At 42.4% G+C, this 14,929-nt stretch overlaps 1 protein-coding gene across 1 annotated transcript; it reads left to right on the top strand.

Moving 5' to 3' along the window:
- Positions 1-239: 239 nt before the first annotated feature.
- On the top strand, positions 240-14,563 carry KLHL42 (kelch like family member 42). The gene is made up of 3 exons (XM_023928154.2): positions 240-1,210; positions 7,534-7,727; positions 11,436-14,563. The coding sequence occupies exons 1-3, from the start codon at positions 318-320 to the stop codon at positions 11,885-11,887; spliced, it is 1,539 nt and encodes a 512-aa protein (XP_023783922.2). The 5' UTR covers positions 240-317; the 3' UTR covers positions 11,888-14,563.
- The last annotated feature ends 366 nt before the right edge of the window (positions 14,564-14,929 follow it).

Here is a 14,929-nt window from a genome sequence, read left to right as displayed (position 1 = left end):
TTTCCTCCCTGTGTGCGGGGGTTTTTTTTATTTGGGTGTTTTTTTTGTTTTGTTTCTGGGGTTTTTTTTTGTTTGTTTGTTTTTCTTTTTTGTTAGTTTGTTTCGATTTGACTTTATTGTTTTGTTTTGGGGTTTTTTTTCCGCTTTCCCTTGTCCCTCCTTGCAGGGCCGGAGCAGCAGCAGCGCTTCCCAGGATCCCGGGGCCGCTCCGCCCATCCCGGCCCGGCCCGGCCCGGCCCGACCCGGCCCGACTGGCGGAGGAGGAGCCGGCGCGGCGGCTGCGGCCGGGCTGAGGCGCGGCAGGCCCGCGGTGAGCCATGTCCCTGGCGGAGCGGCGGCGGGAGGAGGAAGGGGAGCGGAAAGGGGAAGCAGGGGATGGGGCCGGTGCCGGGGAGGAGGTGGTGCAGATCCGGCTGGGGGACAAATGCTACCCGGTGTGCAAGAGGAAGCTGATCGAGCAGAGCGACTATTTCCGAGCGCTCTACCGCTCGGGAATGAGGGAGGCAGGGCAGGGCCAGGAGGAGCAGCTGCTGCGCGGGGGGCTTAGCGCCCTGGGGCTGGAGCTGGTGCTGGACTTCATCAACACGTCCTGCCTGGCCCGGCTGGAGCAGGAGGTGGGCGGTGAGAAGGAGCCGCCGCTGCTGGAGGAGCTGGTGGAAGCCGCTTCCTACCTGCAGGTCACGCCCCTGCTGCGGCTGCTGCTGTCGCAGGTACGCCTCGGCAACTGCTTCGAGCTGCACCGCCTGGCGCAGGTGTATGGCCTGCAGGACCTGCACGACGCCTGCTTGGACTTCATGGCCGCCCACTACCACCAGGTGCTGCGCAGGCCCGACGCCCGCCCGCACCTCCTGCTGCCCTCGGCGCTGCAGCAGCAGCTGCGGGAGCGGCGCATGAGGGGCACGGCCACCCTCGTGCTGCTCGGGGACTTCATGGGCGCCTGTCCGCCGGGGCTGCCCGCCGGCTGCCACCCCGCGGAGGACGCGCCCTGGGCCATGCTCAGGTACGACGAGGAGGCGCAGCGGTGGCTGCCGCTGGCCAATAACCTGCCCGCCGATCTGGTGAGCGTCCGCGGCTACGGCTCGGCCACGCTGGACAATTACCTGTTCATCGTCGGCGGCTACCGCATCACCAGCCAGGAGATCTCGGCCGCGCACTGCTACAACCCGTGCCTCAACGAGTGGAGCCAGCTGGCCTCGATGAACCAGAAGAGGTAACCCCTGTTCACTGGGGTACGCGTGTGTCCCTGTCTGGTAGATCACATGGCACTGGCTCAGCCTTAGGGACGAGATACAGACCTGTCTGTGCTCTGAACGACCAGACAAACCCAATGAGGAAATTCCTTTCCCGCTTTCTTTGTGATGTATTGTAACTCCAGTTAAGTGTGTGATAAGTTTTCCTGCTCTTAGTGGGGATGTGCAGGCTATACCAGAGCTGGAGATGGCAAAAACAATTTAGTTGTCCAGTGGTTTGTACTTTCATAAAAGTCTGAATGTTTTGTAGGCCTACACTTCAGTGAAATACCAGAAGAGAGTCAGGAAGATGGTGAGAAATTTCTCACTTGACTGGAATATTTGGATCTTTGAATCATTCATCATTTTGATAATTTTTTCTTTTTCACCTTTATCCTTTTGAACCATTTATTACACATGGATGTTTTAGTTTGCATTCAGAAACACTTGTGTAATTTATATTTGGAAGAGTAATAGAGATCTAGCCTTGAGGAAGGCCTAAAAAGAAAAGAGGCCTTCTCTCTGGCCAAAGTTGTAGCTCCTCTATCTTAAACACACTTTAGAGTTATAAAAACAAAGGCTTTCATTTCACTGAAACAAACTGGCTTTGTTTCCAACATGAACTTCCTCTTCATTTACATTGTAGTAAAAGTACTTTAAATTTTATCTTTTCTCTGAAAAAGTAAGGAAGCCAAAATTTATTGTAGAGTGGAAATCCTTTTCTCTATCCAATGAATTGAAAGAGCATGCACAGAGACCCAAGCTGTTGGCATAAATGCTTTGTATCTGGATAGTTAAACTTCAGTCTCTATTCCTAGCTCTATTTAGCTTTTGCCACTTATCCCCCCTCAAAACAGGGATTAGACCTAAAATTAAGTCTCTCCCATTTCACCTCCCCCCCCCCCCCCCCCAATTCTTGTATTGTGAGAATTTTACTGAAATAATCACTCATCACAACTGATCAGAAACCATTTTTTTCAGTGTTGCTGACTGCTCGGAACAGCGGTGGGAAAAGTTTCATCTGTAAAATGAATGTTTGGCTTTTAAACACTACAAACACCTTTTCTTACAGACCTGTTTCTTAGAGGCTGAGCCTGTAGCAGAGTTTCCTGAGGTGCCTGGGGAACAGAGATGTTTTAGCTGGCTTCATTTGACAGCAGGACCTGTGTAAATGGGGTTGGGAGCACTTGGCCTTCCTAGAAAAGGAGAATGAGGTCAGCCCACACAGTGTCTCCTATGGAAATTAACTTCATCACAGAAGTCCCACATTGATCGAGTCACGAGGTTCTGTTTGTGTGATGTCTATAGCAAGAAAGCTGTTACTATGTGTGTTGACTGCAACATAGGTTTTAAAAAAACCTTTTCAAGGCCCTTTTTGCACCTTTTTTTTTAAGAGTTTGTGTATTCAAACTCTAGATGACCATTTTTCCTCCACACTTGGCCTTTTTTTTGTTTTTGTTAGGATGTATAATCATTATATTTGACATAAACACATGGATATTTTCTCCTATTACTGTTTGCAGTGGCATTGCCACACCAACTTAATCTTCAAACACATCTCAGGTGACACCTGTTCAAAGGTGTTCCTTTGAATAGAATTTCACATTGGCCATTTACTGCAGAAAGGCAGCAGGCAATTGGGTATATTTGGAATAATCTTTAGTCTTACATTTCATCCTAATTATTGCAGGCCAAAAGGTACCTAGAATGACACCTGCAAAGCAGCATTGAGGATGTTGCTCCCTGAGTAACTGGGGGAGCTTTTTTTCATGGAAACTTAGCTGACCCCTTCAGAAAAAGTTTCTGATTTTACCAGCTTATGAAGTCTCAGCTCTGCAGTTAATTATTAATTTTTCTATCTGACATAACATGTCAGCTCCCTGGTAACCTGCTTGGTGTTTAGGGGCAGGGAGAGATAGCCTGTGCCCTAGGAGCCAAGAGCAGGGCCATTTTTAACATGATGGGTTTGCATGCTACATGTCCAGTGCTGTTGCCTGTCTTCCACACATCTGTGCTGCAGTTAGAGGTGCAGTTTCCTTGGCATTATATTTTTAGTTTGCTATGCTATAGTAAAATAAGCAGGGTGGTTGCCCAGCTTTCTGGTTAGGAATTACAGCCATGTGACTGTCTGGCACACGCATTTATGTCAGCTGATACAATTACATCCCGTGGATGAAATTTGACATACCTTCAGGAGGGAGGGCTTTGGTTTCCATTGAAGTTGGTTTGACTTCAGACAGCAGAGGATCTGGATTTGTTCTGCATGAGTGACTGCGTATGTTAGCCTTGAGGGAAGGCTGAGGAGTTATGGATATAATTTTGCTGCTTTGCTGTTCATATAAGAGTTTTCTGTCCTAAAAAACCTTTTAAGTTCTGAGGTATTTTTATCATGAATTATTTTCATTGTCATAATGGAGAATCCCAGGATGCTGGGATTCTCTCCATATGCTTAGATGAAACACTCCTGACTTACTTCTAAGTAGAAGATGAAACCCACCTGAATTCTGGTTTGGGTCTGCACTGTTTGCTTTCTTTTTAGGTGTACAGGTCTTATTACTTCAGTTTCAAACTTTTCCACAATAGGCAGCTCCTGTTTAATGTTCATGTGATGCCCGCAGGAGCTTCAGAGTGTGTTATTCCAAATTTGTGCATGCCCAAGGGAGCTAAAATAATGTGCTCAGGCTCACAAAGGAAGCCTATGACTGAGTATGGAATTTCTCATGTCTGAGTGCTAAATCCAGTGCTGATCACAAATAGTCCATAACAGATCATTTTCAGGTCGTTTTCTAGACCTTTTCATTCTAGAGATGTTTCTGTACTTGGAATTCCCAAGAGACAGAATGACTTGAACTTTTTAAAAGTTCCATGTAAGTGTTGCCCAAAATCCCTTTGGGGTCAAGAAGGTAACAAAGTAGATAGGGAACTGTTGCAGTAATGTCCTTGAATACCTTTCCAAACCTTTTTAAGTGAACACTGTCTGTTGAAATTTACTTTTTAAAAATAATATACTCATAGGATTTCTACTGCGTGTGCCAGATAGAGGTGTGTATTCCACTTTTTTTTCCTTCAGAACCTTCCTACTCACGGCAGGTAAATCTTCCAGGTCTGGAAGACCTGTGTAAGCCCCAGGCTGGAATTATGCACATGTACATGAAATATGATTTTTCTGAGAAATCTGTGTCTGAACTGTTGCCACTCTGAAGATTCTTATAGGAATATAGAAGATGATGCTTCTGGGGAATGCTACTTGTTCAGGAGACCTTCTCCTTCTTAATTTTGTACCTTTTTTTTTTTTTTTATTTCACTCAAAATTCTCCTGTGCTGGAAGAAAATAATAGACTTCAAATTTTTTTTAAGTTAGAACTGGTCATACCTTACTTACCAGAAATGTATCACACACTTCTAAAGCTAAATGTTTAATGCAGTGTACTCTGCAAGCTCACACAAGAAATATAAAAAAGGGAAAAAAGGGAACTTACTGAAAATATGTAAAACACTTTGGAATTGCTCCATAACTGTGCTTTCATGATTCCTTGTATCTATTGTAAGTGCTTTAACTCTAGAATAAAGAAGTCATCTGATTTTTGAGAAATTTTAAGGTTAAACTGATCATTTGGCAGGAAGAAACAACGTTGGTTAATCCAAGGGTCATGTTCTCCAGTAGGACCAAGGCTACCTTGCAAATAAATACACATTTAACTTGCTCTTGAAATCCTCCAGCTGTGTAAATTCCAGCCTACACTGCAATCCTCCTCCCAGGTATCTTGTTTCCATCTTTAGCCACCCGTCTGATCAAAAAGTTCTCCCTAGTATATGGGCTAACTCTTTTTTGTTGTACACTAAGCGAGATTGTCAGTGAACAAAAACCATGTGTGCTGGTCCTTTATAGCCACTGCCACCATGACCTCCTGCAGATACACCTAGCACGATCCAGAGTGGGATTTTGGGAAGCTGTGGAATGTTGTCTTGCATGCAGAAAGCTTCTCTGACCTCCAGCTCCTTTACATTCGTGCATTATACTTTCCTTCTTTTGTGCATGCAGCGCTTTGCACTTTGTTGAGTGAAGAATGGATTTTGAGTGATGGTAAAACGCCACAGCTGTCACTTGCTGCAGTGGTGTTCCTGCGGTCCAGTTCAGAGTGAATGGGGGCAGCAGAAGGCAGCTTATACCTTGGCTTGTCCCAGCAAGAAGGGACCCACTAGGCCTGGTTTTTGGGGAATACGTCTTGATCCTTCAGGTAGCAGTTATGAGTGGAGTTCTGTCATGGTGGAATCTAATGGATTTGGCCCAGCTGTTTCCAGGCTGTAGTCCATGGAACTATTGGTTATGGAGAGCTGGCTCCCTGCTCAGTGTTTGCTTTCCTTGTTTCCAGCTGCTTCAACACATTAAAAAAGTATAAAAATGGACTAAATATTTCCTAATGTGCACTCTCCATAAAGACACCTGTTGTTACTGGCATGGAAAGGTGAATGGCAGAAGTTTTTCATAACATATTGAGCTATTGTCCAGACTTTCATATAAAGTGTGCTGATAGATATTTGCAGCTACTTTTAAGTAAAATGAACCTTATTGTTAACGAATTCCATAAATCTGAGATACCTCCACTGAATGTCATCCATTTTAATGAGTGTTTGAAGTGGTTAAATGACTGACACAAAGGTTTGTAACCTCCTTTTAGAATATTTAAAGTTGCAAGTTGTGCTGCTTGTGTTTCAATAGATAGTTTTCCCTTTGTTAATTCGTGGATTTTTTTTCTGTCCTAACTTTTACAACAGTTAAATTGCTTTGAAAATCAGAATGTTTTGCAATTAGTTATCCTCATTTCATATCTGTGTTTGATTGCCCTGTTATTCTGGATTTTCTAAACTGGAAAGCATAATTGCTATTGATGGAATATGAACAGACTAACCTAATCGTAAATGTCGGGGGGAAAAAATGAATAAAAAGCAATTAATTCCTTCAAAGGAGCATTTTAGTTTCCAGAGCTGTATCAGGCTGACAAGAACAAAGTGATTCCATCTGGAAACAAATCCTTTTTCCAAATACATGTAATAAAAAGAAGTTGCAGGGCAGTCTGCAGCTAGGCAGGGTTTGTTTTGTCCAGACAAAGCCCTGCAAAAGTACTTAGCAGTGAGTTTTGAATGATGGATTCCAGCAGGGTGGAACTCCCTTTGCTGCCCAGCAGGCCAGTGCAGGTCTGAAACATCATTTTGGTTTTACAGACATAACAGTTCCCTGTTTGGCTTTGCACTGAGCCAGTGAGCTCCAGGGACTGCCACACATCCAGTTAATTGGGACACTCATGATAAAATCTCAACTGGCTCAGCAGAAGAGAAGGAACAACATTTCTAGGCAGTGAGACTGTTCCTGGGGAGAGGAAAAGCTCATCCTTTGTTAGACCAGCCTCCCTAGCTGGAAGAAGAGCTGCACACCAGAGTTCTGTCTTCATCTCCTCCAGTTTCTTCCTCCAGATCTGCACTTTTAATACCCATTGACCATTTGTTTCTGTCTGCATTACCTTCAGGGTGTGAGATAGGAGACTTCTTATGCTTCAGGAATTAGGAAGTTGCCTTTTGCCATGTGCGAATTTTGAGAGCATAGTGGAACAGACTAAGAAATGAAGGATCAGTTTGGAGGGCATTGCTCATGGGGTGCAATGTAATTTTTGTTCAGCTATGGGTAGAACATAATGTACAGATATATCTTGTTTCTGAGGATGTATTTAGTAGTTTAATGATGAATAGGGTACAGAAGATTCTCTCTTCTTTCTTTTGCAGAACAGGATTCAATGTGTTCCACTTTAAATTGCTTTTTTATTAGGGTTATTTGAGATTGCATAATAGAGCCTAAAACAAGCATGCATTCATAGACATCCATCAAGTCTTGTTTGAAATTTCTGAAATTTTAACTTAAATTATATCTTTCACTGTGTGTCCATGTAATGCATTTTTCTCTACCAATGGCACATTTCTAAAAGCCAATTAAAAACGAGCCATCTACTGAGCACATTGGTTATATGAACATCTAGGGCTGAACTGGCACAGACTGAAAAATAAAATATCCCTTAGTCTCAGCAGCATCATCATTAACATTCAAACTGTCAGTGGATACTGTCCTGAGTAATTGCAGTGTAGTTACAGCATTTCGGCCTTGCACAGAAGAGTTCAGATGCTACAGATACTTCAAGTGGTGGTGAAAGCTGTGAAAGGTGATGAGTGTGTCAGAGCCTGGATAGGAAGAGTTTTCCTCTCTATTTCTGTACATGGATGCACCTCATTTCAGTGCTGCAATCTGTTCTTTCAGATCCAACTTCAAGCTCCTGGCTGTCAGTGGAAAGCTCTATGCCATCGGTGGCCAATCCCTTTCCAATGTGGAGTGCTACAACCCGGAGAATGACTGGTGGAATTTTGTGGCATCCATGCCAAACCCTCTTGCAGAATTCTCAGCTTGTGAATGCAAGGGCAAGATCTATGTTATTGGAGGATACACTGCACGAGGTAACAAGTTTGCTGTTCCTTCTTGTTGGCTTCCTGATCATTTCCAAGGCCCAGATCATTTTCTCCTGTTTTTCAGGAAAGCTTTTGAACTCATGCAGAAGGCTGCATAATGCTCATTAGAATACATAGAAATTAATTGCTGGTAGAAAATAATTAACAAAACAAAACAATTTCTCTGTCAAGGAAGAATCAGGTATTTATATTTTTTTCAGAGGCTGTGTGGACCTGGGGCTCTGTTACTTGCAGAGAGCAAACTGATTGGTATTTCAGCACCCAGCTTAGCCACTACCCCTTTTCTTAGATTTTGATCACACAGTACAGGAATACTTTGTTTACTTTTTAAATACCTGTTTTAGACTGTCAGAAGGAAAAATTCATAGAAAAGATCTTCCTGCCTTAGTATTTCTCATGTATTAATAGATGTCATGGTCTTTTCACTATAAAGTTTCACAGGAAAATTCAAGCTATACCTTAATAGAACAATCAAAAACTGAAGCAAGAACCAACACTTTTAGCTTATTTAATTTCTCTACTAAATTTTCTGAGGACACCGTACAGAGGTAAGAATTTGGAGTTTCATTCTCTTCTGACAATTGCTTTTCTTTATCCAGTGGGCAAACAAATTCAGTTAAAAAGAAATCCTAATTGTTCATTCCTTATGTACATTAGTGCCATTTTTTGAGAGGAAGGCATTTTCTCAGAGCTTTAGAAGTCAATTTTTTAACCTTCTGAAATGTTCGGTATTTACCAGGATTTTGTAAGTTGGAATTTGGCCTTTGCCCACTTCAGTTGACCACAGCAGTTTTAAGGGCTTTCTTTCCAAACAGAGAATGAAATTAGAAGACAAATTAGCTTTTGCAGACAGTACTGCAAGCAGAGCTAAACTGATGTTAGAACAAGCTTCTAGTGTCCGAGCAGATTTGAGCTCTGAATTGTTTTAAAGTTTATAAAAGACATACTGCCACCTCTTAAAGTCCTTCTGCTGATGAAATACATTTTTTCCAGACCATTCTGACCAAGAGTCTGGTTGCTTCTGTGAGGAAAATGCATCTGTAAGGAGAGCTGTGCTATGCTGTGTGTTCTGCAGTACCAGTCTTCTGGTCACCTTCACTGCAGGATCTGCTGGGGCCATTGTGCTCCATCCTGTCCAGCACTGGGACTCTGAGATGTCTGGCATGAAACACTTACCGTGTTAAGAAGTGAGATCCAAAGGGAAACATCCCTGTGAGACAAGATAATGAAGAGAAGGGGTTGAAACAGATTAATGGGAAGTCTTGTCTCTAGAGACCAGGGTTAGGGGTTTGGCATTTTTATCTAGAGAGAGGAAGAAAGAAGGGTGAAAAGAAGGTGAAAAACCTCTGATTTGGTTAAGAGTGCTACACAATTACAGGAAAACCAACTTTTCTCCTACACCATCTGGACTCTGCAAGTTCCTTTTCTGATGCTTGTGCTGTGCTTTCATTAGGATGCCTGCTCCTGGTGTCATGTAGAGGAAGATCAGCACATTGCTGATTCAGATCGCATTCCTTTAAAACTCCTCATCCAGGCATGTGCAGACAAGATTGCTGCCCTCTGTCAGGCTCCTGACTCGGTACTTGCTGCCTGTGGGTTCAGCTGAAGGAGAGTTTTGCCTTACCTCTTGCTTCCTCCACACTCCAGGGGTTCGCTGCTGCCCTCCAAACCTCTGTCATTTCCCAGGTCTTTTCCTAAATGCCTTTTTCAATGGAAATAGGACAGTAAAAAAACAGGAAGTGTTGAGCAGGATAACTAGCACATTTAGGCTTCTGTTTCTTCTGCTTGTTATAAATAATTTCCTGAAGAAGGGTCAGAATCAGTTTTTCTGTGACATCTTGACTTAGGACAATTAGCAGACTTAGAACCAGAATTGCCACAATTACACTGGTGATTTTCCGTCTGAATTATGCCATTGTCAGAAAGTATTAAGATGTAAGGATCTGAGAAATACTAAGGTTTATTTGCTGGTTTCCTACATTTACTACATAAAACACATGCAGTAATTAATGTTTTTTGTGTTATGTTATTTTTATTATTTTTTGGTATTTTTGTTATATATAAATACTGAGGTATACATACCAATACTGAGGTATTTATACCTCAGTTTTGGTAGATTTTGTGGGCTACTTTTTAAAATTTGTGTAGAGCTTTCTCCTGAGACTGCACTTTGCAAAAGGTGGTAGGATCTGGAATTTCCCACTTCTTTTGGGAAGTTTTAGAAGTTTTAATGACACTTCTTGAATAAAGTCCTTCTCTTGAGTTTGCAACTCTCACTTGTGAACCTAGATCCTAATAGAAATTCCGTGTCAGGCACTGTTGTGTTCATATTTTGTATTGTGAGTTTTGTTTTGGGATTTTTTGTTGTTGTTTCAATGAATATAAAAGACCCAGGCTGTGGACTGAGCATGTGAGGTCCATGTTGCAATGGGCTTCTATTTCATACACCTACTCTCAAATAGCACATTTTTCAGGGGAATTTTACTGCTATAGATAGTCATAGAAACTTAATTGGGACTTCTCCTCCCCTTAATGAGTTGGAAAATGGTGGGCTGTTTGTAGACAAAGGTCATCTATATGTAGAGCTGCAGTTTCACAGAGCACTGCCATGAGAATAATCAGAGTGCAAATGCTGGATGGAGCAGCATCTCCCTGATCATGCCACTGATGCACTTCATTCACAAGAATCCAGTTATATTTCTGACTATTCATAGTCTATATTTATGTGCCCTTACAGAATTTGTCAGTATGTCCCTGTCTGCTCTTTCCCCTGGGAGCTCATCTGGAAGTCGTGCAGGAGACGGGTAACATGGAGCAGATTTAATAAAAGACCTGTCTGGAGTCTGCAAACCTGTTCCTGCTTGTCATTTGAGGTTGGATTTGAGCTCTGGTCTCCTGAGACTGGACTGAATTTACTGAGTCATGTGCATTCTCTGATAATTTAGAGAAGACTTGGGCACAGTCAGGGTCTTCAGCCAGGGCTTCAGGGTGGCATTGTAACAATTTTGTGGAATAACACTGTTGCACAGAAATGTCCCCACTCAGTTGTGAATTATGGAGATGATTTCAGCTTCTTTCTGATGGCAGAGCACAGAGTTCCTGGTTCTTAGATGATTTTGACAATGTGTGTTTCTCTCTTTATAAGGTGCCCTTAAGTCATCCAGGCCACTTGTTAAAACGTAACCAGCTTTACAAATTTTATTCCATAAAACTTTGACATATGGAATGAAAAGCAAAGTATCAAAGTTAAGCTTGGATGATAAATCATCACTCGACCACCATTAATGAAGTGTACTGTCTTCAGAATAGTGTGATTTATCTGTGACCACTTCTGGAGAGGGGACTATTGCTCCATTTCCCTCTTTGTAAAAAAATTCTTTTGTATCAATCAGAGACAAAATTAAAAGCATAAGCCAAAAAGTAGGGATAAAATCTGCTGGCCTAGACAATTTACATCATGTAATGTGCCAGAAGTATCATATTTTTTTTCCCTTGTGCCAAGGAACAGAACAAAGTTTCTTGTCAGCGGCAAAGAGCTGCAGCTGTCGGTGATCACCATTTCTCCCCTGGTTTACCCTGCAAGTGTGTGAACAATCTGCAGTAAAGGCTGGGATGCTTTGTAGGAAAGAAAAATGCTCCCCCATGAGTGCCTTCTGACAGAATTATTTATTTGTGAATGTCTCCTCTCTGTTTCAGGCAGGAACATGAGCATCCTGCAGTATTGTCCCACTTCTGATTCCTGGACCAACTTGGAGCTGTGTGACATGCACATCCGCAAGCAGCAGATGCTGTCTGTGGAGGAGACCATCTACCTGGTGGGAGGCTGCATCCTCGACCTTGGACCAAACCAGAGATCTGGCCCCAGCGAGGACCTGCTAACGGTACAGTCCTACAACACTACCACCAAAGAGTGGCTCTACCTCAATGAGAACTCATCCAAATCTGGCCTTAACTTGACTTGCACTCTCCACAATGATGGAGTCTATATCTTGAGTAGGAATATTGCTCTGTCTTCCAGCTTGGAGCAGCGTCTCTTCCTGAAGTATAACATCTTCACAGACAGTTGGGAGTCACTGGGGCGTTTCCCAGCCTTTGGACAAAACATTCTGATCTGTTCTATGTATTTGCCTGATGGGCGAGAAGTGTAACACTATGAGGGTTTTTTTTCAGTTCATTAATCGTTCTTTGATGAGATATTTCTCCCTCTGAATAATTCCATTTTCAGAATGTAATGTGGTTGCATAATGCAGGCATAAAATACTGATTCTGTTCTCTAAAAAGGTTTCAGAATCCAATATGAAGAGAAATGCTTCCAGAAACAGTTTTAAGATGTTAATTTAAACATTTTACTGGTTTGGATTAAAATTTCACCAGGTATTGTTTGCAATTTAAACATAAAATAATTGTGTTGGCAACTGATACAGCAGTTCCGAAAGCAAAACTGATCAGTCTGGTTTTATTTTTCGTCCTAATAGACAGTGTAGAACAAAACATATACATTTTTAAAGTGGAAACAATTCAATAAAGTAAAAAATTAGTATAATCAAAATCACAACAGGATTTATTTATTTTAAAATACAGGCAAGCAATGTTCTGTCAAATGCGCAGTTTCAAATTGCTTGTGCTGTCCCATTTTTATCTCTTCCATGGCAGCAAGTGAGATTCTCAAAGGTGCCAGCAATTGGGGTCCCATCAAGAAGAACTTCCTCTGGATCATTTATAGTGCAATGCTTTGCCAGGGACTGGTAGGAATTGCCTACAGTTGCTAATTGGAAAGTAGATGCTCCTTTAATTGAAGTTGGCAGCATTTCAAACTACTATTAAGATAGAGGTAAAGAGGCTCTTTATTCAAAGGGTGGAGTTTCCTAATTGTCATGAAGGTTTAAGTTTTAGTTACCTTGTTGTGTTCTGTAGTACCTAGAACTGAGTTTTAAAGATCAAATTGTAGTTTCGAGCTGCCTGTTGTGAAAATGTCCTTGAGCATGGGCAGACGTGATCCTGCTGCAGGCGCATCCTGATTAGTAACACTCCTGTGGGACACACCTGGAAGGCTTGGCTTCTGTAGATGACTCCCTGAACACCTTCCCCAGAGCAGGGACATGTGAGTGTTGTCTCTTCCTTGTGTCATCAGGAGAGGTTGCCTCAGGTTTGCCAGCCACTGTTGTTCGTCTCTGCGAAGGGCACTGTAAGGTGCTCACTGTGAACTTTCCTTTGTGGCGATTCTAGATATCATTGTGGGGATACTGCGGGCGCTCCTTCCCATTTCTGCCTCTTGCCAGAGAGAACTGTGGCCATGATTGGCCCCTTTTCTCCTTGTAGCTGACAAATGCAAAAGCATCTTGAGGTGCCTGCCCAGGTCTGGAATGTGTGTCCTCACAACACAGAGAGGAAAAGTTCTTGGTTACTATGAGAAGAGCCAGGTTAGACATGTGCTAAACACATTGTAGGTATTCTGGTTCTGCTCCAGCTGCTCATCCACATGATGAGATTTAAAGCACACATTCCTAATGTGTGGAGATACCTTTTTTATTTCTTCATCAGAATTCAGGAATCTAAATCTTTTGAAAACAGGGGCCTGTTGTACAGAGGAGGAGGCAGCAGTGGTTCCCTCAAGGTCCTTGTAACTCCTTGCTTTTCCACAGTTTTGAATAAAACCATTTCTTACTAAAGGGTTACCAGTCTTAAAGTGCCTTGCCAATCACTGCTCACACATTAATCTTGGTGCTTCCAATCACCAGTCGTAACGCAAACAGAAAATCCCAGAAAACTTCTCCAGAATGAGGACATTTGTATTTGAACATTTTTAGGATTAAAGAAAAAACAACACAAGGTATTCTGGATGTCTAAAATTTACCTTTTTGGGTGGAACTTTTGCAGCCTGGTGGAGAATGTCATGCATCAGCCCAAAGTGGTGCCTGCCACTCAGCTATGTTTGACTTCAATTAGCTAAGTCCATGTTGATGTGTTTTTATTTCCTTTGAAGACATCGTACAGCTGCTGTATCAGACCACACAATTGCTCTTCTGCAATGGAGCAAGAAGGTGACTTTCATGAGATGCTTCCTTCAGAAGTGTTTCAGAATAAATATAAGCAGGGTGCCATTGTCTGGTGATAAATTATCTTAGTCACATTATGCTACTTGCTTTCCTAAATTTATTTTCAGTTCCAGATTCAGTACCCTACAGTCAACTGTGACCAGTACTTGCATCCAAGTTGCACCATTCTCTTTCCTAGGAAATTGACCAAGAAACTGCTGGGTTTGCAGTGGGGTGTATCAAATCATGTGCTTTCAAGCCCATTCATTTCTTAGTGCAGTCATAATTCCAAAAACTGTGACATCATCTTCTTGGTGCAATTACTCTTTTTCAGAAGAGGCCTTTCCACACTGGGTTTATCTTGGTTTCAACTTCCAGCAATCAAGTGACCACCTTGAACACCTGCTCAAAAGCAGAAGACAAAGATGTGTCTGACTGTAAATACAGTCAGACCCTCTCGTCAGTTCATGGTGCAAATGCCTCCTACACTGACATTTAACAGTACTGCAGTCACAAATCAAAACTGGTGTTTAATTTAGTGGTAGCATTAATTAGTATACATTACTACAGGCTGAAATAAAAATAAATGGGGATTTTTAAACAAAATCATTTACAGAAAAGTATGCAGTGTGTGTGACCCAGTACCTCAAGAAAGAAACCAAACACTGTAATGACTCATTTTCTTTTTATCAGTTTTATATTTCATATTCATTTTTTATATTTTGTGGCAAGGAGAAGTGTCTGAGAGCCACTAACAGAATAATTAAAACACTTTTTAGCCAATGGAAATGTTCAGTGATCCAGCGTGCTCTTCTTTCTCTGGTGGTGGGAGGAAAAGGCCCTTCATTTTAGAAGTAGCCAGAGAGTCCTTGCAGTCTGATCAGCTGAAAATTCCTCTCTTGTCCTCATGTTCTCCTAACTTACCATGTGGGCTTGGAGAGATCCTTCCAGCTCCTGGCATCTGCATCTCCAAAAATGACAAGTGAGTGGGAACACAAAGTTGTTGTGGTATGTAGTGTTTGAAAGAGTTCCTGAGCATGTGAAGTACATTTGTCCTCAGTGCTGTAACTGCTTCCTTGGCTATTCAGAAGTCTTCAGCAAGTGCTAATGACCTCAGCAACCGCTAATTACTTCAGCCTCTGCCAATTACATGTG

The sequence above is a fragment of the Cyanistes caeruleus genome, chromosome 4, assembly GCF_971803275.1.
Source record: "Cyanistes caeruleus chromosome 4, bCyaCae1.hap1.1, whole genome shotgun sequence".
Classification (NCBI taxonomy): Eukaryota; Metazoa; Chordata; class Aves; order Passeriformes; family Paridae; genus Cyanistes; species Cyanistes caeruleus.
The sequence above is the reverse complement of the archived record's forward strand: the minus strand, read 5'-3'. Positions and strand labels throughout refer to the sequence as shown.

Excerpts from the sequence above, each read along its gene's own strand:
- KLHL42 (XM_023928154.2), top strand. The coding sequence starts at position 318 with ATGTCCCTGGCGGAGCGGCGGCGGGAGGAGGAAGGGGAGCGGAAAGGG. Across the intron at positions 1,211-7,533 it reads GCCTCGATGAACCAGAAGAG|ATCCAACTTCAAGCTCCTGG; the intron begins GTAACCCCTGTT and ends CTGTTCTTTCAG. Across the intron at positions 7,728-11,435 it reads TGGAGGATACACTGCACGAG|GCAGGAACATGAGCATCCTG; the intron begins GTAACAAGTTTG and ends TCTCTGTTTCAG.